Below are 27,343 nucleotides of genomic sequence, written 5' to 3' on the forward strand. Positions count from 1 at the left end.
AGAGGTCGCCAGTTTGATTCCTGGTCAGGGCACACGCCCGTGTTGCTGGCTCCACCCGATCCAGTAGGTGGCGAGCGGGAGGAAGTCAATGGATGTTTCTCACATCGATGTTTCTCTTTCCCTCTCCCTTCCTCTCTAAAATCAATAAACAACAAAAATAAATGAATAAAACACTAGAAAAATTTAATGTGGTAATCCTATACATTCTGATAAAGAGAAGACATGGAACAACAGTACACAATTATCCCTTTTCTGTATTAAAAAGCAATATATGCATTTACATGTCCAGAAAACTCCAGGAAGGATAAACCCTGCCCCCACCACTGTGTTCCTGCCTGGGCAGGGTAAGGAAATCTTTTTTTTTTTTTTTTAATCCCAACCCGAGGATGTATTTTCCATTGCTTTTCTGAGACAGTGAGAGAGGAACATTGATGTGAGAGAGAGACATCGATGGTCGCCTCCCACACACGCCCCGACCGGGGCCAGGGATCGAGCCTCCAGCCCAGGTACGTGCCCTTGGCCAGAATCAAACCTGGGGCCCTTCAGTCTGTGGTCTGATGCTCTAACCACTGAGCCAAGCCGGCCAGGGCAGGAAATCTTGACTGTAAGCTAGGTGGTGATGTTCATATGCACACATTTTTATAATTATTTGTTAAAAACTAGTTAAAATGCTCCCCCCATCCTTTAGATATTTGATGGCCCCTTAATAGTTACTTTGGGCTTTGTATCAGCAAAAAAACACTGCATTGGTCTCAACAGCTTCAAGCATCATCAGTACGAGCTAATCTATATTCAGTTAGAATCTATGACCACTCACACCTGGGCTGAACAGGAATTTGTCTCTGGAAAAGCTCATCTGAACATTAAGAACAGAGTAAACACTTAAATGGAACTTGGAAATCCGCCAACCAGCCCTTAGCTGCTGGCTGGGCCCTTCAGTGCTCAGACTGATGGGAAACGTGGTCATTGTTCAGGCTTGTTGAGAGTCTATTATATGAGCTCATTTCACCTACTTATGAAAACAAGGCTATGGGTAGAGACTGCAGGCCTCCATTTTACATTTGTGGAAACTGAGGCACAGTAAAGCTGCCTATCTTTCCCACCAGAGCCCCCTGACTCGGCCACAGGGCCGGAGCTTCTCCTGACCCCGTTAGTGATTGAGGCTGCCTTGTGAGGAGAGGAAGTGGGGCCCCCAGCTGCCTAAGTTAAAATGGGGGAAGGACAGTTCTTGCCTAATGTTATGTGGCAGAGATTTGTAGGGTGAGGGGATCTCCGCCACGAATGAGAAGGAAACGGCACTTAAGTACCCACCGTAAGTGTGGCCTGCGCCCGGGGGGAGGGATGCCGGTTCATGACTTCTAATTCTTAGAAGAAACTTGCTGGGATCCCATTTCACAGATAAGTAAGCCAGAGCCCCAGAGGTGATCCCAAGGTCAAATGGCAGACAGGTGCCCACCTCCAAACCCACATTAGGTTTTCTAGATCTGAGACTCTCACTGGAGAACTTGTGTGTCTCCCCCCCCCCTCCCCCGGCAAGGCACATTCAGGTGCATGGACAAAGTTGTGGGCTCTGGGCCGGTCCTGGGAGAGGACAGCTGGCTGGTGGGCCACCCCAGGGAAGGCTTCCCGGGGCAGCTGGACGCAGACATCAGGCCGTTACCACTGCCCAGGGGACTTAGAGCCAGCTGGCCTATGACCTTGGACAAGGTCATTACCCCTTCGGGTCTTAGTTTCCTTTTCCATAAAACAAGGAGGTTCCTACCCGGCATTTCCCTGATCCCCAAGAGTAGGCCACAAGAGCCACGGCTCTGGGGCTACTTTGGGCATTTGTAACAGTCTAAGGCCAACTTTACATTTACCCAGGATGTAAAAATACACCGTAAGTGAAGATAACAACTTGGCTGGAGAGTTACTAGTCCAGTGCCTTAACACTCATCTCAGATGGACAGATGCTTGTGCTTTTGATGAACACATAACAGGAAAGCAATGATAAATGCAATTTTTTCAGGAGAAAAATTATCTTAAACATAGGCTTCTACAAAAGCCAAAATAATAAAAGGAGGCTTTGCGGTGGAGACTGGAGGCCCTAGGATACGCTGAGAGCCCGCCCTCAAGGGGGCTGTTGAGAGGTCTCTTTCAGCCGTGTCAGCTGAGAATACAACGATGTCCGCAGGGGACGAGAGAGGAGCCGGGCCTGAGCAGCCTGAAGGTCAGAGTCAAAGTCACAGAGCCGAAGCCAGTGCCCCTCGAGGCAGGTATCCAGGTGCGGGAAGCCCTGTGTGCAGGGATAAGGCCCTGGTTTGGACCTGACTCCCCTTGCACTGGCTGTGAGGGCAGATGCGTTACCCATCGCCAGTGCCCCGCAGACAGTAACTGCTGTAGGCAGTTGTCACGTTGTGGGGACAGAGCCTGCAACCTGAGCACAGGGCCTGCTTCAAGCAGAGCCACTGAGCTGTTAGCCATGGGCCATCATCTGCATCCCTTTAAGTGAGTCCCACAGAAGAATTGGGGATGCCAGAGGGCAGGCTGATGGCAGAGACACAGAGGCCAGAACAGAGCTCTGGGGTGCTGCCTGAGGCCCCCCGCTCCAGGCAGCCCCAGCCAATTGGAGCAGACGGGGTACTGGGACCAGACACCCTTAACAGGCAACCTTTGCTCTGAGCCCAGGCCAGCTGCATGGAGGCCTGAGGCTTCACCTACCCAGTCCCACCCCCTTTATCTCCCACAGTGTTACAGCGCCCCCCCCCCCAAGCCCCTTGCACCCTGCTTGGTACGCACCCCCCGGAGGCCGCCACCAGACACGGGGGCCTGCAAAAGAGACCTACCCCGCCCCGCTGCAGCCCACTTAGAAATGCTGCCTGACCAGCCCCCACTCCACCCCGCGGGGACTTTGCCCCAGCTCTGCAGCGGCTCCTGACCTGAGGCTGTGGGTCTCTACATCACTGAAGAGCTGGAGGCCCCTCCTAAAGGTGGGAGCCGCTGCCCTGGGCAGGCTCTCGTCCACAGGGCCAGTGGGCTGGGCACTCGCAGTAAGTGTGACCTGTCAAAGGGAAGTCTCCCTGCCACGCCCACCCCCACCTCACACACGCACTCATGCAAGCAAGCAAAATTTTTTCTTCGCACAAATTGTTTTTCAGATGTTCTCTGGGATTAAAAAAAAACAACTACATGCTGTTTCTAAAGTGCACCTGTTCAGACTTGGTATCACTAATGCACGTGGGAAAAGGGGCCCCATCCCACAGGCCCACAGTGCCATCTGAGTCCCAAGAAACAGAGAAAGGAGTCACTCAGGACTGTTTTAGTGGGAACAAGGAAATGCTTCCGGAAAAACAACAACCTGGCGGTTAGCATGAAGGGGAGGAGGTGCTCGATAGCTTTGGGGGAGGCTATTAAATGCCTCAGGCATGGAGATTTAGGCTCAAGATCCTGATATGATTTGACTGGGAATAAAATATATAAAATCCAAATACTCAGAATAACAGAAGAGCTGTTTCTGGAAAAAAGAGGGGTGTGGATAAGTGCCCTTGGACTGCACGAGGCTTGCTCTGGCCAAGGTAAAAAACTGGTCTACCCACCCACCCCCACCCCACCCCACCCCCGGGGCGTTAACAAAAAGCTCAAAGTCACTCCTCCCACAGTTTAGGAGACAGGCGCTAGGGTCTTTCCTTTCAGTTTCAGTTCTCATCTGGCTGGTTCACCTCATTACACCAGGAAAAAAACCAAACAAAACAAAAAAGAAACCTGATCCGTTAGCCTCGGGATGGGCTGAAGACTGTGAACCTTGTAGTTGCAAAATAAATCCCCGGCTCCTCTTTTCCTTGGGGCCAGGGAGGGCTTGGGGTTTTGCCTCTGGACACAGGGTGGAGGTCATCCCAGGAGGACCCTGGAATGTGCTGTGGCTCAGGTCGTTCAGGCGGGGGACAGGGTTCTCCCTGGTGAAGCTGGTCATCCTGCTGATCTGGGCCTCAGTTTCCTGCATGGAGCTGCCTCCCTGCCTCAAGCTCTCCAGGAGTACCAGGTGAATGCACACAGGGAAAGGCATTCTAGAGATTTCTCTGAACCCCTGGCCCTGGTCTCTCACCAGCAGGGCTACCCCCCCGGGGCCTTCCAGCCCTGCCCCCTCTCGGCCTCTCCCAGCATCATCCCTCCATGTCCTCTGGGCCCTTGCACCTGAGTCAGCTGCTTGTTTCCTGTTAACTGTCTTCTATCCTGCGACCCCGCCAGGGTCCTAGACCGGGCGCCCCATAAAAACGGTGCCCACCTGGCCCGCGCCGCATCCCCAGCCCGAGCAGCACCTAGCTCTGCACGGCACCTGCCCCCATCTGTGCAAACACGCTTTCACCCGTGTGCAGCCACAAGCATCCCTGGAGACCTCTGGGCGGTGGGCCCGCAGGGACGAGCCCTCTCCTAACTTGATCTTAAATTGGCTTGTTAGAGCTGCAGTAAGAGGTACCACAGGCTGGGCAGCCTGAACAGCAGACATTTGTTGGCTCCCACTCCCACAAAGTAAGATCAGGGTGTGGGCAGGGCCAGTTCCTCTGAGCCTTTCTCCTTGGCAGGTAGACAGCGCTTTCTCCCCTCTGTGTGTGTCTGTGTCCTAATCTCCTCTTATAAGGACACCAGTCACGTTGGATTAGGGCTCATCCCAAGGACCTCATTTAACCTTAGTTACTGCTTTAAAGACACCCCCCCATCTCCAAATACAGTCCCACCCAACACATGTTAAATACAGGACCTCACCATATGCATTTGGGGGTGACACAGCCCCCCAAACACTCAGCCCATAACATGTGTAGTCTCCCTCTCTCTCATTTTTATTTTTTGCAATGCACATGTATTCCTTAGGTAATTTTCAGGTAAACTACGTCTTGATTAGCCCAGCTCGAAAAAGATCCAAGTTAAATGCAGTCTTTGGTTCTGTTTCAGATGAGAAATCACAGGGCACCTCCCTCCATGGCATCTCCACCCCTGCCCCTGTCCCCTCCTGTTGCCATCACTCCAATCTCAGATTCTGTGATGGCCACGTGGGTCTCCCTGCATCTTCCACTTCAGCCTGTCAGTGTCCAGCCTGGAGCTGTGGCTGGAGTCACCTTCCCGAGGTGCAGGCTGGCTAGATCCCTCCACGCCCGGAAGCCTTCAGTGACCCTGTGCTGGGGGCAGGTGAAGCCCCTCACCCTGGCGGTCCAGGCTCTCCAGGCTGGAGGTCCCGGAGTGCAGGATCTAGGGAGGCTTGAGCACAACTTTTCAATGGGGAGATTCCATCTGCAGCTGCAGGGAGGGAAAAGTGAGGCCGGGAGGGGACAGGAGGGCTGCTGTGGCCAGGCTTCCGGGTTAGTTGCCTCAAACGGGCTTCACGGAGATCTGGGCCCGAAGCAGTCCTCAGAGGCAGGGAGAAGAGGGCACTGGCCCCGGGGCTCCTTCCTGTCTGCAAAGCAGACGGCCATCGGCTGCCTGGGGTCAGCCTCGCCACAGAGAGCGGCCTCACAGAGGTCACGCCGTTTCAGGAACTGGGTGCCGTTTCTGGGGACTGGAGGAGTGGGATGAGCCCAGCCATCAGCCCATCTTGGGACACCCTCATGGGCAGTGTCCACCCAGAGTTCCCGGAGGCGTTGGCCAAGGCCTTGTGGGGCCCATGTCCAGTTCACCCCCAGCTCTGCCCACCACCTCCTGTGGGGACCCTGGCACACCTGTAGATGTTAACACGACTCGGCTGGGCCCAAGTTGTGCCCTCAAAATTCATGTGAAAGCTCTGACCCCCCCGTGTATCAAAAGGTGGCTGTTTTTGGAGATGGGGCCTTTACAAATGTGACAAAGTTAGAGTGAGGTCATTGGGGTGGCCCTGCTTCCACATGGTTACTGTCCTTCTAAAAAGAGGCAGTTGGGACAGAGTCACCCAGAGGGACGACCCTGTGAGGACACAGGGAGAAGATGGGTGTCCACACACCAAGGAGAGGCCTGAGGGGGACCTCCCTGCCCACACCTTGATCTTGGACATCCAGCCTCCAGAGCTGTCTGCTGTTGAAGCCTCCTGTTCCGTGGTATTTTGTTAGGCAGCCCAGCAAACAACCTGGTGACATCTGTCCCCTCTAAACCTGTTTCCTGCCCCATTGAATGGCTCCGCCCACCGGCTTGGCAGGCAGCCTGCTTTCCCTCCACTGTGCTCAGTGGGCGATGTCCCCCCACCCCAGTGTGTTCCCTCCTTTCTCCACTGAGCATGTTTACTGAGCACCTGCACGTGGCCCGATGCTGCGACAGGCCCTGGAGGACGAGGATTCTGCCAGCAGCCCCTCGGGCGGCATGCTGGGGTCAGCAGAGGGGCAGGATCAGGACCCACGTGTTCTCATCACCCCACCCTTTGTGTTCCTCACACTGTGACCTAATGGCCATGGAGAGACCCCAAAATGCTCTCGCCAATGAAAACTCCCCTCCCCCACTGTTCAAAAGCCCAGCAAAGCCCAAGCCCCAGGGCGGGCGTGCGGCTTACTGCAAGCCACGGAGTAAATAAAATTGCTGCAGGAATGTTTAAAATACTCAAGGGCTATTTTCAAGCAATTTAGAGGCAATCTTCCCACAGAAATTGAAATGCTAATTATAAATATTTATAATCTGTATACTAAGACGATCAACACTGTTACACTGCCTGAGCTTGTACTGGGTCTGAAACAAGAAAACCGCCGACACCAGTTGGGTGGAGACTGTCTGGTGTTTCTGAGCTGTAGACATGGATGTGGGTGCTCAGTTAGGGTGTCTGTCCTCAGGCGGAGCAGGAGGAGCACCCCGCCGACAGAGAAAGGGCCCATGTCCTGGGCCCGGGCCTGGGGCGGGGGGCGGACACATGCGGCCCCTCAGCTCTGCGCAGGCACGCGGCCCGGCCCGGGAGTGTTCTGACCCCATCCCCACGCGGCCCGGGAGTGTTCTGACCCCATCCCCACTGGCTCTCCTGTGAGCGGGTTAACAGCACATCCGCCTGCCCTGCGGGGCTGGTGCCTGATTCAGGGGTTACCTGCGCTGGATTCCTGCCACGAAGCTGCGCGCAGCCCCCTGCGAACACGTGTCCCCGGGAGCTGCGTCCCCGGGAGCTGCGTCCCTGCAAGCACGTGTCCCCGTGAGCTGCATCCCTGTGAGCTGCGTCCCCGCGAGCGAGCCCATCTCATTTTACCGTGGAGCTCGATATGAAACGGCATTTATGTTCACGCTGCCTTCAGCTGCCTAGGGTTCCAGGTGCCCGTTTAACATCTGCTCGCACGAGCTTCACTCCTGAAGTCGCTGGAGCCGGCCCGGCGGTGGCCCGGGCGCCTTTCCTAGGCGGCTGCGCACCCGGGCTCCAGGTTCACTGTTTCCAGAGTGAAGAGGCCTCCCCGGGTGTGCGCGTTCAGGGCACCTGTGGACGGGTCCGAAGGACCGGATTCTACTCGGGGCTTCTGTTTCCAGGAATGTTTGGGGATTGGGGACAAGGTCTGGAGAGGCCAGGGAAGTCGCCTGCGTGAGATAAGTGAACTGAGGGTCCTGGGGCGGCTGCGACAAAGCACCACATACTGCGCGGCTCAGAACCCCCAACCTGCTCCTCTCACGGGTCTGGAGGCCAGGAGTCCGAGAGCGGTTTCCTGAGCTGGGATCGAGGTGCAGCAGGGCCCTGCCCCTGGAGAGGCTCCTGACTCGGCCAGTTTCTGGTGGCTCTAGACGTCCCTGACTGTGGCCACATCACCCCATCTCTGCCTCTGTTGTCACATGGCCTCTCCCTGGGTCTGTGTCATCACTCAGCCTCCACACAAGGTCATCAGTCACTGGATCAGGGCCCGCCTGCTCCAGCGTGACCTCACCTTCATCACGTCATCGGCAGCAACCCCGTTTCCAAATCAGGTTGCGGTGACTGGTCTGGAAGTCAAGCCGTCACATCTTTCTGGGGGCACAGTTCAACACCGGACAAGCTGTAGGGTGGCATGGTCAGGGCCCTGCCCCAGGCCTGGCTTTGTTACCCAGGTGCCGCCGCTGCTCACAGGCATCCACAGACACACAAGTGACACCGAATCCCAGGGCTGCGGGCCCGAGAGACAGGGTCCCTCGAGGCTCCTCTGTTCTAGATTCCTGGCCAAGTGGCTGCAACGTGTTCGGCGGGGAGGGGCTGGATGGGGCGCAGCGTACCAGGCCCACCGCTCGCCCACAGCAGACAGCAGGCGCGAACCCATAGCGGCCAGCAGCCTCTCAGGACACGTCCTTTACACTGAGCTTCCCTGAAAAGCGAGGGCTCCCCACTGGGCCGCACCCTCCTCCACTCCATCCCCGAGGACCTCCCCCGCTGTTAGTACCAGGAACTGGCACCATCCCCACTGGGGTGAGAGGCCTACCTGTCCCTCCCCCTGGCACTGGGTCCGGACAGCCCCCTGCCCTGTGTCTGGCATTCCCGGAGGCCATCCACACCCCTCAAGTCTCCGACTCCAGCCCCCAGGTCCCTGCCTGAATGTAACTCTATGGGCACTGCCTATGTGCTCATGCCTCACACCCCAAGAGTACATTCAAATCCCCTGAATGTGAGTGTCCTGAGTCACCCTCAGACACAGGTTATCTGGGCAGACACTGCCAGCTGGCCTCACCCTGCGACACAGGATTCCAGGACCCTGGGAGGAAAACAACACAAGGCCAGATGGGGACGGTCATTCCTCAGGAACCAGAGAGGCCCTTTGAGTTCAGCCATGAGTTTAACTGTGTCATCTTGTTCCTGAAGCTTGTTGTGACCAAACGTTTCTTTTAGATTCAAGGATAGCTACTGGATTGAGGCACAATTCTGGTCCTCGGAGAGGAAAACCCCACAGGAATGCACGCAGGGCAACAAACAAAACAGTATCGCCCCCCAGAGACCATGCATAGATGTTAACGAAGAAGGGGGCAGTGGTGGTGGGGGGCGGCCCAGGGCGCTGGATTAAGCCTGTTGGCATCACTTCAAACATCATTTTTTACACTATGTTTTTATTTACTTTTACAGAGAGGAAGGGAGAGGGACAGAGAGGTAGAAACATTGATGAGAGAGAAACATCATCAACAGGCTGCTTCCTGCACACCCCCTACTGGGGATTGCGCCCGCAGCCTGGGCACGTGCCCTGACTGAGAATCAAACCTGTGACCTCTTGCTGCACAGGGCGATGCTCAACCCACTGAGCCACACTGGCCGAGCCAAACATCATTTGTTATTTGATATTTCGAAATATTTCCAAGGCATGGAGTTAGTACAAAAAGCAAGTATCCAGCCTCTTTCATTGTGACGACAATGGCCCATCCTTAGCAAAAGACCAGCCATGGGTCACAGCAGAGAGAGAGCTTAGATCTGTGCTTTTCGTTTTTGCGGAGTCACAAATATGTTTGACAGACTGGTAAAAGCTTTGGTCCTTCTCAGGAAAGTACATATACACAGAAAACACCACATTTTACACATAACCTCAAGGGTTTGGTAACTCCCTAAAGCCCATCTGTAAACTCCAAGTTAAAAACCTTTGGATTAGGAGATTAAAGATGGTGGTGGACTGAGTGGAAGCTACACTGACACTCTCCCAGGATGAAACTGGAATGACAACTAAAATATAGAGCCCAGCCAGGCGTGGCTCAGCAGTTGAGCATCGACCTAGGATCCAGGAGATCGGGGTTCAATTCCCGGTCAGGGCACAGGCCCAGGTTGCGGGCTTGATTCCCCAGTCGGGGGGGTGCAGGAGGCAGCCGATCAATGACTCTCTCATCATTGATGTTTCTATCTCTCTCCCCCTCTCCTTTCCTCTCTCTGAAATCAATAAAGATATATATATATATCATCCTGAATCATCAACTGCAACTGAAGACGAGCTGGAGAGCACCCTCATAACCAAGGAGGAAAAGTGGAGACTGCACAGAGACTGATAGGAAGTATGGAGGCGAGAGGGCTGGCTGGGCTCCCACAGGCAGCAGCTGAAGGTCCAGAGGGGTATCTCAGCTGTGGGGGTTCCCACTGAGGACTCTGGTGCCTAAACCCCAGGCTGGCCTCCCCAGCACAGAGCACCAGAACTGGAAAGGTATCCACAGAACATCTGGCTGCGAAAAGCAGCTGGGTTTCTCTCTGCCAGGGTGAGACGTCTGGAAATGCAGGCCCCCTCTTAAAGAGCCAACACAAAGTTTCCTGTGCAGCCATTCACCTTGGGCTCCAGCAGAGGGAGGGCAGAGTGGCCTGGAGCTGTGTGAGGAGAACCTAGGGCTGTGGGCTCTGGACATAGAGCTCAAAGGGCACCCCTCTGGATTCCTGGGCCGAGTCATTCCCCCACACTGCAGAGGCAGACATTTACCTTCCAAGAAGCTTTTGCCTGAGGAGGAAGCAATTGCCCCACCCTGCTAGAAAACCTCTCACCCTACACTGTGGAGTTTCTTAGCCTGAGGCTCATTAAGAGACTGATAACAATCAGCCACCCCATCCTGTGGAGTTTCTAGAGCCTGAGGCTCATTAAGAGAATCAGATTAATCAGCCTGCAGGCAGAAGCAGACTCCAGAATGCTTGAGTCTTTGCCTAATCTGCTTCTGGACCTGGGCTGAGAGTCCTAGCAGGCCTACCTAACACATAGAAACAAACCCAAAAAGGCAGCCAAAATGGGGAGACAAAAAAACAAGCCCCAAATGAAAGAACAAGAGAAGTCTCCAGAAAAAGAGCTAAATGAAACAGAGATAAGCAATCCCTCAGATATAGAGTTCAGAATACTGATTGTAAGGATGCTCAACAGCATGAAAAAAGATACAGAAACTGTAAAGGAAATTAAGAATGACATAGCAGAAATAAAGAATACACTGAAAGGAATAAACAGAAGATTAGAGGAAGCTGAGGATCAGATCAGTGAATTAGAAGGCAGAGTAGAAAAAAATCACAGTCAGAGATCCAAAAAGAAAGGACAATTAAAAAACCAGGAAGGAGGACAGTCTAAGGGGCTGTGGAACAACATAAAAGGTAACAATATTCACATCATAGGAATGCCAGAGGAGGTCGAAAGTAAGCAAGGGTTAGAGAACCTGTTTGAAGAAATAATGGCAGAAAACTTCCCTAACCTGGTCAAAGAAAAAGTCACACAAGTTCAGGAGGCACAGAGAGTCCCAAGCAAGAAGAACCCAAAGAGGCCCACGCCCAGACACATCATAATTAAAATGCCAAGAATTCAAGACAAAGAATATTAAAGGCAGCAAGAGAAAAGCAATCTGTTACCTACAAAGGAGCTCCCATAAGGCTGTCAGCTGACTTCTCATCAGAAACTCTATAGGCCAGAAGGGAATGGCAGGAAGTATTCAAGGTAATGAAAAGCAAGGATCTGACACCAAGACTACTCTATCCAGCAAGAATATCATTCAAAATAGATGATATTTCCAGACAAAAAAAAAGGCTAAAGGAGTTTATCACCACCAAACCAGCATTGCAGGAAATGTTAAAGGGACGGCTGTAATAATAAGAAGAAATAGAGAGAGAGACATAGGCATAAAGAATTAAAATGGCAATAAATAAGGACCTATCAATAATAGCCTAAGCACTTTAAGGGATCAACAGCAATACAGTCATAGTTGGGGACTTTAACACCCCACTGACTTCACTGGATAGATCTTTCAGACAGAAAGTCAACACAGAAACAGTGACTAAATGGCACACTAGATCAGATGAATTTAATTGATATTTACAGAACATTTCACCCCAAAGCTGCAGAATACACATTCCTCTCAAGTGCACATGGGTCATTCTCAAAGACAGACCACATGTTAGGACACAAAACCAGTCTCTACAAGTTCAAAAAGATTAAAATCATATCAAGCATCTCATATCACAAGGGCATGAAATTAGAAATCAACTACAGTAAAAACACTCCAAAACATTCAAACACATGGAGGCTAAATAGCATGTTATTAAACAATGAATGAGTTACCAATAAGATCAAGAAAGAGATCAAAAACTTCGTGGAAACAAATGAAAATGAACACACAACTACCCAAAATCTATGAGACACAGCGAAAGCTGTCCTGAGAGGGTAAGTTCATAGCACTGCAGGCCTACCTCAAAAAGCAAGAAAAAGTTTTAGTGAACGCTCTAACCCTACAACTTAAAGAATTAGAAAGCTCCCCTATGAAGCATCCGGACCAGGGCTTTGTTTGCTGGGAGTTGTTTTATTGCTGCTTTGATTTCATCACCTGTTATTAGCCTATTCAGGTTTTCTGATTCTTCCTGATTTAGTTTTACATGATCTCACTCATGGGTGGAATCTAATAAACAAAACAGACTGAGGAACAAAACAGATCCAGAGACATAGAAGCATGGACCAGACTGATGCATCTCAGTGGGAAGGTGGGGGTGGGGAGCAGGTGGGGAGAGATCAATCAAAGAACTTATATGCATATATACATAATCGGTGGACACAGACAATAGTGTGGTAAGGGCCTGAGGTGGGGGGCGGATGCAGGGTGGAGGGAATCAATGGGGGGGGAAGGGGTGATATCTGTAATACTTTGAACAATAAAGGTAAATTTTTTTAAAAAGCAAGTATCCAAATGACGTGTGCATGACACCATTTATGGGGAAAAGCTCTACCTGCATAGCACACATGTACATTGGCTGCATCCATCTGTATATCACCACCTACAAAACATCTGGAAAGGTGTCCCCGAGTGCTGCCTGGCTGGAGGGAAGTGAGCCCCAAGGGGCCACGCTGCTCTGTAATCGCTGGGTTCTTCTTCCATGTGTCCCACTTATTACAAAGGACACACACAACCCTCCAGATGGAAGGCACACGTGAGGTCTGGAGGTCCTGAGGTGGGGTCTGTTCCTATGGAGGTGGGGAGCCACCCCCAGCGTGTGGATGCACCTGCCAACCCAGGAGATCCCTGATCTGCAAATTTTTATTGTTAAATTTTTACAAGGAGAGTAAGTTTCTGTACCACGTGGGTAATTACAAATTATTTTTAAAAGCCACAGCATTTCTAAATGTGAAAACCAACCAACCACAAAACCAGAATGAAAAGCTTCAAAAGCAGCACATAGAAAAAGTGTCTCCACTACAGAAAGATGGGGCCCACGCTGGGGGGCCCGGTGAGAACTCAGCGCTGTGTTCTGGGAGCGAAAGCAGGAACGCCAGTGGCTCCCCAGAACTGGGCTCCCTCCAACAGAAGGGAAATGCATTTATCTAAAGACAAAAACATGTTTCTCTCCTGGAATGAAATCAGCAAGAATTTATTGTGCGGGTCCTTGGAAGAAAGGCAGAGAGACACTGGGTGTGGGTCCTGTCTGTAAGGCCAGGGGCTGCCCCGGACCTAGGACCCCGCCCCCCCAGTGGCTGAGAACAGTTTCATCCCCCTTCCCGCCTGTGATCTATGAGGGCAGGAGGCTCAGAGACACCAATACGAGGAGGGGCTGCGGTGTCCCACAGACACTTGGCCTCTCCCGTGCGAGGAAAGGACCCGACATCCAGATGGGACGCTGAGTCGGCCAGCCCATGACTAGAGAACACGCTTCTCACAAACACTATATGGGTACAAATTTTTTCTTTCTTTTTTTTTAAAATGTTTTTTTTTTTAGAAAGGAAGGGACAGGGAGACAGAGAGGATCACTGCTGTGAGAGGAAAACATCAACTGCCTGCCTCCAGTACCCGCCCCAACCGGGACCAAACCTGCAACATGGGCACGCGCTCTAACCAGGACTTGGAACGGGGACCTTTTGGGATTATGCGCAACAGAGCAACACTGGCCAGGACTTATTTATTAAATCATTACCGCCCAACTCCGATTTTATAGGTGAGAAAACAGAGGCTAAGAAGTTAACATAATTTGTCTAATATCTCCAAGGAAATGCTCTGCATGTGCCTCAAAATGCAACATATCTAAACCCAAAGAGTGCGTCCCCTTCATCAATAACACACAAGAACTATTTCAACATTACAGTGAACCTGCTCTCTCTCGTTTTCTCTTCCAGATCAAGTCCTCGCCACCTCCCCGGACACCTGCCGAAACTGTCCGTGATTGTCATTTGTGTTCAGCAGGTTCACCTCAGTATCAGCAGTGTGAGGTGGTTTTCAACAGTAAAGTTAGCACAGATAATGTTCCACATGTGATGAAAAAGCTGAAAGTTCAACAAAGGACGTGAGTCCAGCCAGAGATTAGCACAGCGAAGGAGTTGCTGGTGACCCTGGGGCTGCAGGGACTGAGGGAGGAGGAAGGCCCAGGACGTGGTCTACCTGGTGAACTTGAAGACGCTCCTGTCAGCAGGAGCCACTCCAGGTTCGGTGGATTCTGTGGGTGCCCTGGGGCCCAGAAGCTGCCACAGAACCCACCAGAGCCGACCAAAGGGGGCCCAGAAGCTCCAGAGAGTCCTCCAAAGCAGAGCAGGAAAGAAACCTTCCAACTCCTCCCTGACCCTGTTCACGAGACTCCTGCCAGCGCCTCCCATTGGGCCAACGCAGCTGAAAGCTAGAGGCCAGTGGACACTGGGGAGTCTGTTCTTCACTAGAGTGCAGTAGAGAAGGGTGGGGAGCAGGTGTGAGTGAAAGGCAGGGCACCCAATGGTTCCCTGACGCTCACCTTCGATGGCTCACCACCCGCTTGGCTTCAGGCCCGATGCTGTCAGGAAGGGGTTGCTTCCCGCAGGAGGCGGTCAGTGCAGCACAAGCTCGGGGGCTCCTGGTCTCCTGGTGAGCTACAGCCCCCCCGTCCATTCTCACGCTGCCTCGCTGGCTGTAGGTAACTGCGGTAGGGGCTGCCTTTCCCAACAGGTAGCATTTGCAAAACTATTTTCGGTCTGAGTTATACAGAAAATTACCTGGTACCTCACTGCACTGTTTACATCATCAGATTAAGAAGAGAATGTACCTCCTTCCGAGCGGCCCCTACCCCCTGTCGCATATGCTTGATAAATGTTTAAAACAGCATCACGCTTCGTATTATCTGAAGGCTTCCGAACTTAGCAGCTGGGATAATGACCCCCGCTGCCAGGTCTATGCACTGTCCCACTCGCCTGCTCTCACTTTTCCGTCTACCACCCACTGGCGGATGAGTCCTAAATTCGCTTCCCCGAGACCCGTGCCTAGAGGCCCATGACAATCACAGAACTCGAGCCAGGAGACGCCGTCCAGCTTCCCTGCAGCCCCCTGTGGCCACGCCGCTTAACATCAGCCAGCAGACTGCAGCGCGTGTGCTGTGGACTGACGGCCGCCTCCAGGCCGAGGCCATGCTGACCTCCCCGGCTGAGCGCCCTCCTTTCCCTGAACCAGGGAAGATGCCGGTGAAGCTGGTGACTTTAGTGGCCATGGTTAAAATAACTGTGAATGCCAGGCCGGGCGTGGCTCGGCGGCTGAGCATGGACCTCGGATCCAGGAGATCGCGGTTCGATTCCCCGTCGGGGCACGTGCCCGGGTTGCGGGCTCGATCCCAGCCGATCAATGGCTCTCTCATCACTGATGTTTCTCTCTCCCTCTCCCTCTCCCTTCCTCTCTCTGAAATCAACGAAGATCTGTTTTTAAAAATATAGTAACTGTGACTGCGCCTGGTATCTTCCAATGCTGCGCGGAGAGCCGCCCACTCCTCGGGATGCTTATTTTGAAATTCACACCAGGGAGACAGAATCCTCTAACATGTTACGCCACTGAAACTGTCCACTGCCACTTGGCTTGTCCTACAGGAATCTTCGTGAGCACCTTTCAGTCGAGGTGGCTAACGTGGGACTGATCCATCATTGTCACCCCAACTCTTCTCCTGTTCCTGATCTGCGCCCCTTCGGTGATGGTGTCATTGTCTTCCCAGTCGCCCAAGCGGTAACCTCGGGTGTACTATTAACTCCACCCCTTCCCCTGGGCAACAAATACAAAACCAAGACAGTGTCGCTGCCAAAAACGTCCCTCAGGGCAGTTCTTTCCTTTTCACAGCTCTGTTCCCTCCTGAATCTGTACTCTCTCTCCCGCGCAGATTTCCTCGGGGTCTAAACCCCAGCTGTGCCACTGCAGTACCGTTCATGAAACACCCATCTCATCGCGCCCTGTGCACGTAGGATTAGTAATTCTTTGTGGACTGTAAGAGGAAAGTCTTAAATCCTTTAGGCCTGCATTAGGGTCACTGACGTTCTCGATTCAAACAATGTTATCACCGTCTCCTCTCGCACTTACTCTCGAACGTCCTCCCGAGGTCTCAGGAGGCTCTCGCCTTCTCAGGCGCCGCTGCTTCCGGGCGGCACCTCCTCTGAGCCTCGCGGCGAGGACGGGGCCCTCTGCGGCGCAGTCAAACTGAGCATGCTCCGAACACCAGACTCTGCAGCTGGACGCTCCAGGAAAAACCCTGACCTTTCCGCCCCTGGGGAAACGCCAGCTCCCACCTTGCGTTCCTCCGGCTGCAGCGACTCCGGCTTTGGTTGCCCGGCTTCTGCTGCCCTCTGAGCGCCACGCGCTGACCTCCCCCCGCCGGCCTCAAGCCCCGCCGGCGGGCTCCGGATGCACTCTTCAATCCCGCACTTTCACTCACGGGCTTCGCACGTTTTCCATGTCATGGAATAGCCTAGGTCCCCCGGGCTTCATAGCTCAGGCCAGTGGCGTTTGTGGGACGAAGTGTATTTCATCTCCATGCCCCTCCTTCCACGGGATGCGCATTTTCACGGTCGAAGTTTGGTTTGTTTTCTGTTTAATGTCTACCTTTTAGCTTTTATGTTCTTTGTTGTTTTTAAAAACCTAGCTATGGATAGATAGACGTTGTTATACTTGCCTCTGAATTCTTTCAAAAATAGAAATAAATGAATGAAGGTTTTCTTTTGACTCAAGATCCAGGTCCGGTGTCATCTCCTTCACCAAAACCATTCTATATGTCACCAAGACTAGTGGCCCTGCCCACAGCTGCTGCTTTTGCATGTAGCCTGGAGTTTTACCGTAAACTTGTCTCTCTCGTTTCTGCACAGGGCACCTTAGTTGCTCAGCACACTACGTCCCTTACCAACCTGCAGCCTTAAGAGCACCCACGTCCGTCTTTCTGCTCCTCTAACACTAGCAAGTAATGGGCCCCACACGCACACATGGTTTTTCATCCCTCGTCGTTGATTTTACACTTTCCCTGTAGGCAGAGTCAACACAGTGGGGATGGAAAAGATATTTTCTCACTAGGCTGGATTGTCTTCCCAAATGTTAAAGTTCATGTCCCCGCACAACTTGAGGCTAACAGGTAAGTCTTTGTAACTTTCAATGTTCGACTTCACCACGTGCTGGACAGAGATAGAAGGATCGTACGTCCAGTAAATTCGATGAAATCACTGCCCCTTGGGTTTCCTGACCAGCTTCAATGAAATGCAGTGGTGGTTTTGTCAACTTTTTTCTTCTTTTGCATGCAGAATATTTTCTATAGGATCCTATCGAAGCAGATATAACCTAGTTCAAAATAGCATAATTATAGCTCACTACTTGCCTTTTAAATATATGACTATTAAAATATTTTCCTAAAGATTTCACTAAGATGGCCTTAAATGGCAACCTTTCTTCGACTTATATAGTTTCATTTTGGCACTCTACAGACACGGGTGGCTACAGGTCATTCATGAGATGCAGGAGAAAACGTGTACGGTCGAAGGGTCACGACTTGTGAGTCTCTTATACTAGATGCTCCCAGGGAATCATTACAATCACTACTTTGGCTCACAAATCTACGGATGAAAGAACTAACCTGGATTTCCAAATATTTCTTCCTGAGACTGAAAAGGAAGTTAGGAATGTCTGCCTAATACGCTGGCGTGATTAAAACCATGGAATGCTGTCACGTATCGATTTGACTAGCTTCACTGTGTTACTACCACTTATCTGGACCTTCTCAAAGTGAGGGTAATTCCCAGCTGGTGACCTGGAAGCATCTTGTGGAGCTCTGGTTCTAAACACAGTCGGCGTCTGACACCCTTCAGGGTCTGAGGGATGCGTTAGATCTAAGGGCTGAACTACAGGTACGTTTCCTTTAGTTGGCCACCTCCACACTGTGACTCAAGTTAACATTTCTAAGGAAGCCTTTTGTAAAAAAGTCTGTGTTCTCATTAATGAACAATTTTTTTGAAGAATTTAATGTGTATTTTTAATATGTGAAAGTGCAAGCTAAAATAATTTCAGATTGTTGCCATATTAAAATTTGGAAATTACTTTGGGAGAATGTAGATTAGCGGTGAAGTCATGTGCATTCTAAATGGTCCCTCTTGTTTATGGCTTACAGCAGAGCAAAAAGCATTATAGCAATGCTGCCATCAGATGACATCATTCCTTCCAGAATCGATCATGTATTTGTATAATACATTGAAACACGTCAGCTATATAACGGCTCCAAGGACAGGAAGACATGTGACTTGCCTTCAGCTTTCATAAGTATGAACCTATGTAGCCTTTTAGTCCAGTCATGGACTGATGTTTACCTATTATGTTCACCATTATGATGTCCAAAAAGACCCCTACTATAGGTCCCCCTTGTAAAAGCTGCCAGGGCTACGGCGTCCTGGTGATGGTGAAAGATATATTGACAATATGAAACCTCTAGTCAGGCAACATTTTGGAAACTCTAGATGAAGCACTTCTAGTGCTTGGCAACACATCAAGTTTTACTGTGTTCTATGTTAGCATGCAGTAGCATTAATAACACAGCCAAAATATCTGAAAGAAATGTTATCAACTGTCCTGAAATTGATCAAATTCATCAGCACTGTCTCTTTAAATGCATTATCAAAAATCGATTCAGCCTATGAAGCTCTTACCGACTACCAACGAGTTCACTCTCACTCTCAAGGACAAGTCTTAAAAGACAATATTGAATTTCAAACAGATTTCTCACATTTTGGAAGGTCTCTATTAAAACAATTTCAAATACAGAATTTGGCAAACGTTTCATCTATTGAAATAAGATGGATCTTTTGATCAATACCTGTCAGCCTCCATAAGGAATACAGCTGGAAAGTCAGGGCTTTGGTCAAGCCTCTGGGATAAAAGAGGACTGGGGGTGAGCAGCTTGAGTACATAATGAGCTTCCGATGCTGGAGCAGCTCCTGCTTGGGTGAGGGCCCGAAATTATAAAGCCTTTCAATCTCCCAACAGACACAACGAGTCTTCAGACCCATAGAAAACCAATCTCTTTACTCTTCTTACTTCCACTGAGAGGTCAATATAAAAATACACATTTTAAATTCAAATCTGTATTAGTCTGTTCAGGTTGCCTTAAGAGAAGACCTCAGACTGGAGGCTTAAACGCCGTCAGTCTACTTTCTCACAGTTCTTGATGCTGGAAGTCCAAAATCAAGGTGCCGGCATGGGGGTTTCCAGTGAGGACTCTCTTTCTGGTTTGCAGACGGCCGCCTTCTCTTTGCATCCTCACATGGCCTTCCCACTGTGCGTATACACTCCTGGTGTCTCTTCCTCTCCTTGAAGTACATCTGTCATGTTGGATTAGGGCTTCATCCTTATGGGCTGATTTAACCTTAATTACCTTCTTAAAGGCCTTTTCTCCAAACACAGTCATATTGGGGGCTAGGCTTCCATCTATGAATTATTGGTGGTATACAATTCAGACCATAACACTATTCTACTTACAAACTTGCTCAATGATACGCACATTTTCACCCTTGGTGGTCCTGGTGAGAGACTGGAGCAGCCTGCCCCCTTTCTCACCTCACCAAGGACCGGGACCATGCCCACTGCCAGGAGTGGAGTGGGGAGATGCAGAAAAACATATTTTATGTTTTTGGTTTTGTTTTAATTTCAGAGAGAGGAAGGGAGAGGGAGAAAGAGAAACATCAATGATGAGAGAGAATCATCAATTGGCTGCCTCCTGCTCGCCCCCTACTGGGGATTGAGCCCTGGAACCTAGGCATGTGCCCCCACTGGGAATCGAACTGTGAGACAATATTGTAACAAATCAAAATTGATACCAAAAAATCGACCACAAAGAAAATGTCAAAATTTTAAAGAAACACAAAATCTGGCCCTGACCTTGCAGACTTCTCTCACTCCCCTCCCCCTCCCCTTGCCCTGCCCACGGGCAGCTTCACCCCCAAAGCAAGGGAGGAAAGAGGGTCAGGCTCCCCAGGTGGGTTAGGGGCTCTGTGCTCTGCCTTCTACCTCAGTCCCCAACAGACCCCACTGAGGAGGCCCTGGGTACACTGGGACGCTCCGGCCACCAACCTTGTTCAAGCTGGAGTGTCCTTTTGCTGTGTAACCCGTCCCTGAGCAGCCCCATCGTGGTGGGTGAACTGTGGTCTGGTACAGAGCTTGGTCACCTGGCTCTTCAGGGCCATGAGGAGGGCAGGTGGGCTCTGGGGACAGAACTGCCCCCCCGCACCAGCCCTAGAGCAGGGATATGTAGACAGCAAAGGCGGCTCCGTGGATCAGCCACCTCAGCCGCCAGGCGGGGAGGGAGCGCCTGATTCTTGTAGGGGCTTGAGCAGCAGGGACCAGGTGGCCTCACCGTCCCTCCTCCCCCCCAGCAGTCAGTCACCTCTAACGGGATTCACTCTGTGGGGGAACTGCTGTTCCCAGCATCTTTCCTTGCTCCTTGCTGCTTCCAGCTCAGTCTGTCCTATTTATAGTTGACTATTTAAAAGACACAAATTACTCCTGTAACACGGCCTTTAGATTTCAGGAGAGCGCGGAGGCAGACAGATCTGACACGTGGCTAATGGGCCTCACGTCCCTGGTGGGTTCAGCAGTAAAACTGCCTCTCTGTTAAGCAATGAGTGTACTTTTATGTTACAAGAGGCTTCTCCAAAAATATAGCTTCCCTTGAAATAAACGGCTAATTGCGTTTCCCTGAGGGCGGCATGTGGCTCCTCCATACTGGTCGCCGGTGTCCCAGGGGGGAAAGGTCGCGTCCCCACACACAGGTTTAGGAAGCATCCCTGGTTCCCACCTGGCAGTTCCCCAGGTCCTCCTGAGGGGGGCCGCCCTTTCTCGGCACAAGCAGAGTGAAAACTGAGGAAAGCTCAGGTCGCCAACGCTCCCCACAGCCGCTCCGTCCCGCACGCTTCCAAATACTTGACACGCGTTAATTTATTGAACCTTCAAGCAACCTGAGGGAGGCACTACTGCCAATCCCCGTGTGACAGATGGGAAAACTGAGGCACGGCTGTCTGGCTCCCTCCCACAGCCTGGTGCCCACAGATCTGCGCTGGGCCAGCAGCTCCCCAGCTCAGGCCAAGCTCTGACTTTTCATCAAGTTAATTATTGTGAAATGACAGGATCTCTGGGTCACCTAATAGGTAAGTACATAAGCTGTGTGGTTTGTCCAAGGTCAAGGCCTCGGCCCCAGGAGGAGCTTCAGAGTTCCCATGTTGGACCTGACCTCCAAATTAGCATCGCCAGAGGCACAGCGTGACAAAAATGGTGGGGACAGAGCATGGGTGGGCAGGCCGAGCAGGCTGAGGTTAGTGGCGCGCCTGTCCCTGCCTCGTCCTTCCTATGTGACTGACACAAAGCTAACGTCTGGTGCCCTTTCATGTCATGCTCTTTGCTCTGGGGACACAGGCTGCAGGAGGCCTTTGGAATGCGGGGAGACCCACCCTTCCTTCTGCCCCAAGCACCCAAATACTAGCCACTGTTTTGAAATAAAATGCCAAGCTCTGCAGCCAGCCCACAATTTAGTCATCAGCTACCTGTCCTTCCGTTGGTCTGAGAGTCTGAGCGCCAGCAGCTTCATTTCGCTAATACATGCCTGTGCTTCGCCAGTTTTACCCCAAGAAAAGGTGAAGACTTGGGTTTCCTGCTTGGGAAACCCCAGGTGGGAGACACGGAGCAGACGCCGCTCCATTCAGGTCAGTGTGCGGCATCCTCTGACTAGGAGGTGGGCTGAGAGAAGAGGCGGGGATGGGGCCTGGCTGGTGGGAGGGGAACCCTGCTCCCCATGGTGCCCTGGGACGAAGCTGTGGGTGTGCAGGCCTCAGCGTGCGAGGGCTGCCAAGATGCACACCAACCAAACAGTCCACCCCCACCTTCCCACCTGGGGAGGGAAACACCCCAGGACAAGGCCCAGGCAGCCCAAGTGCCTCAAAGCAAATGGGCTGCTGGGCCCTAGGGCGGTAGTGGGGGGTAGGCAAGGACCTAGGGGTGCTGGGGCACAGCCCCTGTGAGTGCCCTGGCCCTCTGGCCTGGAGGCATGATCCACCCCAGGAAGCTCAGGTCAAGGTCAGTGGTGGGAAGGAGCCAGCGCAGGAGCCCACCTAGCACACTCCAAGGGAAGGTCAGAGCTGTCCATGTGCAGTCTGGTCACATGCTTTCCTCCTGGTGATGTGGGCTGGCATCCAGGAGGCAGGGCTGTGGGGCCACAACCAAGTCAGGCGCCAAACAGGCCCTGGCACCATTTGTCCTGCACTCATCATGAGCTCCACCCTCTCTCCGCTGGCACAGCCAGGCTGGATGCCCAATACTCAGCCTGGCCCCCTGCCTCAGGGCACGCTGGGGATGGCAGGCAGGATGGGCAGTCAGGGCAGACCTGGGGGTACTGCAGGTTGGTGAGGAGCAGGGAAGCGCTGACACTGAGATGGTGGCTTCGGGGCTGTGAATAGGGGTGGGGTGACCTCAAATTCCCTCCCCACCCCTTCCCTAGCTGCCCTGGGCCCCATTCCCTGGCCCTTGGCCAAGGAAATCAGCAGTGTGGCCAGGCAAGGCGGAACAGCTTGGGCATCCAAGGAGTTTGGGGCCACTTTCTGATTTTATTGACCCTAACACCCTTTCTCCCCAACATTCTAGTGTTTCCTACTCCTTTCATTCTCTTGCAAACCTTCCAGAGCAGGCAACTGTCCAGGGGCAGAAGAGGGAAGGGGTCCCTGGGTCCTCTGCTCTGGGTCAAGCTCTGAGGTGTAAGACTCAGGACAGAGGGAAGGACCAGGCGTAGGGACCGTGGGGGCAGGAATCTCAGGGGGCCCCAAGAGGCCCACCCCTAGCACAGGCCATGCGATCCCACCCCCACTGGGTGGGCCGGACCTAACCAAGTGAGCTGCAGGTGAGCTGCAGGCGAGCTGGAGCTCAGAGATGACCAAGCAGCAGAGGACTTCTGCCAGCCTTGGGCATGTGACAAGGGAACTGCAGGCAGCCAGGGGAGCTGAGAGTGACCCTGGGTGACAGCCAACAGGAAAACAAACTTTAGACCTATAGCTGCAAAAAACTGAATTCTGCCAATAACTGGTGGGCTGAGAAGGGGACCCTGAGCCTCCCATGTGGTGTCAGCTGGGCCAACACCTGGACTTCGGCCTATGAGACCCTGAGCGGGGTCACTGGTTGTGCAGCAGACATCCAACATGGGGCTGAGTGAACACTTAGAAAGGAGAGGAGAGGAGAGGAGAAAGAGAAGGGAACAAGCGGGAGAAGGGGTGCCTGCAGGGAGGGGTGGTGAGCTGGGCTGCCAAGGGCATGGAGCACCTGAAAGTTGGGGTCTAGCTGGACACTGCAAACCACCAACTGTCGTAATTTGAAATTCTGCAGCTCAGGTTCCTGAGTGATACACTGGATAGGTGTGCCAAAGGGGGACCCATGTCATTCCATGTGTGCCAGGCCCTGGTGGGGACAGGGGCTTGCCTGCGTGAGACCCTAGCACTGTGATCCAGGGGGCCCCCTGAACTACACAGGGGAGCCGCATGTGGGGGCCATGGCCGAGGGCCCCACACAGCTGGGGTTGGGGCGACCTGGCCTGAGAATAGGGGTGCAGTGTCTTCCTGGGGTCCCATCTTCCCAGCAGTGGGAAATGAGGAGCTTGGAGGATGGAGCACAGCTGCCTGGAGCTCATCCAGACTCCCCTGGTGACCCCTGGAGGGAGGGGCGAGGACAACTGGGGTGGGGCCTTGAGATCCTGAGACCCCTCAGGAAGGAACCCCCACATGGGCCTCACCTGTGGGCTGGCCAGGCTGGTGGTAAGAAGGTGAGTCCTCCAAGCCAGCCATATGGACATGGGCTGCCCAACAGCTGAGCCTGGCCCCAAGGACCCCTGGGCCTGTGTCCAGTCTGAGGAGGACAAGGTGGGCTGAGTGGCCAGCAGGCTGGGTGACTGACCAAGCAGCCCATACCCGCCACACACTCAGAGCCCTGGTCACCTCCAGGGGCACAGGGACGGACAGGTTCTGGGAGGGCAGTGGTTACAGGGTTCAGTCTCTGGCAGGTGCATTGGGAGCTCCACTTGAGAAAAATAGTAAGAGGGGTGTGGAGTTGGCCACTGGGGCACCTGGGCAGGGACTGGGATAGCGTTCTAACCCCAAAGGGAGAGAGGAAATGCAGATACCCTGGGTGCCCCCCAGAGGCCAATGGTGGGACTGCACCTGCTCCCTGGGGCCAGTCCCAGATGGGAGTGGGGAGCAGCAGCATCCCCAGGGTCAGGGCGAGAGAGGGCTGGGCTGCCCCCTGGACCTCCACCCTGCCCCGATCCACAGCAGGAATGGAGGGCTCCACACAAATAAGGCAACTCCACAGAGGATGCCAGTGTGGGCGTAACACGGGGAGATGACACCCAAGGGGGAATGACACTGTCAGGGGGGATGGGCTACTTCGCAGCTAGACTTACCAGGGCTCTCACTCAGGTATCCGTTCTCTAAGGTGAGAGGGGGAGGGGGAAGGGAAGCCGATGGTGATAAGCAGGTAGGGAGAGATGACAGATGAGTGACAGGTAGGCAGAGATGACAGTTAAGTAGGTGGGCAGCTTGAGAGGTGGATTAATGGGTAGACAGAGCGCGATATCACTGTGTGTCATTGGCAAACACGCCCACACATGGCTCCGTGGGAACAGACTATCTGCAACACAACCTGAGTGGACATGTCTGGTTGGTCACCAGCTCAAAGCGATGAAGCTCTGCTCAGAAAATGATGGTGCCAAGTGCAGCCCCAGCGCCAGGAAGCTGGACCTCAGAAGGAAGCCTCCAGACTCCCAGGACAGCCGCTGTGGGGAGATGTGGCACCACCAGATGCAGCATCTTCCAGCCAGAGCCAGTGTGGGAAATACACTTGGCCCAGTTTACAGGCTAAGTGGCCCATTATAGTCTAGTCTCCAGGCCTGACCCAGCAGTCAGCTGACTGGCCTGCTCTTTTCAGTATAAAAGTCCATTTGGGGCAATGTTCCCATTGAGATTGAACTGGTCCTTCCAGACTGCAGACTGGCACCTGGAGGACTCAGATGACAACTGGGGCCCTTGCCTAGGCCCTTTCCATTTGGGCTGAAGCTGGCCACGTGGCATGGATTCCCACTAGGGCGCTTCCTCCCACTTGCACAGGGCACTGAATGTGGAGGGGAGGTGTCTCTCCTTTATCTGTCCCTCCCCTGCTGCCACCATAGTCCAGGCCTCAACATGCACCACCAGGAGGCTGGGTCACCTGTGTCTTGCTGCCCATTTAACTTCCAGGCCAAGAATGAGAGGACAGTCCCCTGCTACCAGGTCCTAAGTGATTAAAGGCTATTTTTGTAAGGCAGTTTGTGAAAAAGTTGGAGCTGCCCCAAAACATTGGTCTGAGTGTCCCAACTGGGGCTATTGGCAGGACTACCCCCAAATCCACCCTCTGACCCACGACTGGAGGGATGGGTCCAAAACCATCCTGGTTTACTCCCTTCATGAACTCTGGTCAGCACACGGTACCTTCCTCACCTCCCTGCCCCTCTCCCCTCCCCTCTCCTAATGAGACCCCTTCCATGCAGCCTGGACAACCCAGAGCCTGGGCCAAAGGGGCTCCCTGCTTTGCCACCCCTCCCACCCCAGGCCGCACTGTGGAATCAAAGTGGCCAGCCTGACTCCAGATCAGAGCCTAGCTGGGCCTGGGGCTTCTTACCCTAATAAAAGCAAGGGGTGCTCAGGGCATGGTGGGACTCCTTAAAGAGAACAGAGCCAGCCTGAAGTCTCCCACAGACAAGCTGGTACAATCTGAGTATTCAAATAAGTGACAGTAATTGATTGCAACCCACTGGATAAAACAAGAAACCACAAGCCACGATGTAAATCATGACTAATTGAAATCAATGACTAACTGAAAAGTCGATGAGAAACTACCCCAACCTGTGACACATCCACTTTCCCAAGACTCTTGGCACCAGGACGTGGCCCAGGCAGGACATGGGGACCAACATTATTTTCTGCAGTGCTCCTGGCCAAGGAGTCACTTGAGTCTAGACAAGGGACACCCTCAGAACCCCACAGTAGGGGGTGTGCTGAACATCACAGGTCTGAGATGTCACCAGTGCCTGGCCTAGAATGTCAAGCAAAGACAGAGGCACTGGAACAGATGGAAGGACTAAAGACGTGAGACCCCTACAAGGTGATTCCTAATGGGGAACGGACTGGCTGAAAAAGGTGCCCCAGAACAGGCCTGTGGGTTAGGCGGCAATGAGGGGCCTGTGCTACTCTGACTTGACAGTTGTTTTGTGGTTAAGAAAATGTCATTGTTGTAGGAAACTCACCCTAGTCTTCGGGGTGATGCACGTCAAGGCAGCACACTCTCAGGCTGTTTGGGGGAAGAAACTCTCTACTTGCAACTCTGTACTTGTAAGTTTGAGACTGTTTTGAAAAGCAACATAACCATCATCATAGCCCCATCATTCCCATTTTAATTTTACTTTTTAAAAATATGTCTTCATTGATTTCAGAGAGGAAGGGATAGATACAAACATCAATGATGAGAATCACTGATCGGCTGCCTCCTGCACGCCCCTTGCTGGGGATCGAGCCCACAACCCGGGCATGTGCCCTGACTGGGAATCAAACTGCAATCTCCTGGATGCTAGGTAGGTGCTCAATCACTGAGCCATGCCAGCCAGGCTCCATTATTCCCATTTTACTGGTTGGTAAGTGAAGGCTCAGAGTGGTGGTTGCCAGCCCAAGGTCACACACTTGGTTGAGCCAAGTTTCCTAAGAGTCACCTCATGGGTGACTGAGGGACCAGGTGGGGGCAGAGGTGGGGAGGCAGGGGTGGGCCTCCTAGTGTGCACCCTGGCGGGATCCCTGCAGGTGAGCAGCGGGCTCTGCTGAATCACCAGTCCTCTGGCAGCTGTGCCACTATGGCCATACCGCAGGCTTACAGGGTGAGGGGCACCAGCAAGCACTCAGCTGAAGCTGTACTCACAAGCAGGTCACACTCAGAGAGGGGCCCCCAACCCCTAAGGTGGGAACATAAATAGGTCTGGCCACATAACCATCTAGCAGTTCTTCAAACTACACACGGTCACCTCCTACCCCCTGGCCCACCAACTCCATTCCTGGATACATGGCCAAGACATGCAGAGGCCCATGCGGAAACCTGTATGTGAGCACTCACAGCAGCTGTTCTCAAAAACCAGGGGTGGGAAGAGACAAGGGGACAATCTCTGTGGACAAATAAAAAAACTCATGGTCCATCCCCACAGTGGAAAGTCATCCAGCCA

General features: G+C 52.7%; 1 protein-coding gene across 2 annotated transcripts in view; it reads right to left on the bottom strand.

Moving 5' to 3' along the window:
* Window positions 1–27,343, bottom strand: part of RRP1 (ribosomal RNA processing 1) — a 45,887-nt gene continuing 18,544 nt past the window's right edge. Inside the window, exon 13 of one of the 2 annotated variants that reach the window (XM_081139070.1) lies at window positions 1–135. In XM_081139070.1, the coding sequence (XP_080995196.1) occupies window positions 86–135 (50 nt within the window). In that variant the 3' untranslated portion in view covers window positions 1–85. Of the gene's footprint in view, window positions 136–13,556; window positions 14,094–27,343 lie in introns of those variants that run through there. The other variant, XM_081139071.1, reaches the window with a different exon arrangement.

The sequence above is a fragment of the Miniopterus schreibersii genome (genome assembly GCF_964146895.1).
Source record: "Miniopterus schreibersii genome assembly, chromosome: 5".
NCBI classification, from domain to species: Eukaryota; Metazoa; Chordata; class Mammalia; order Chiroptera; family Miniopteridae; genus Miniopterus; species Miniopterus schreibersii.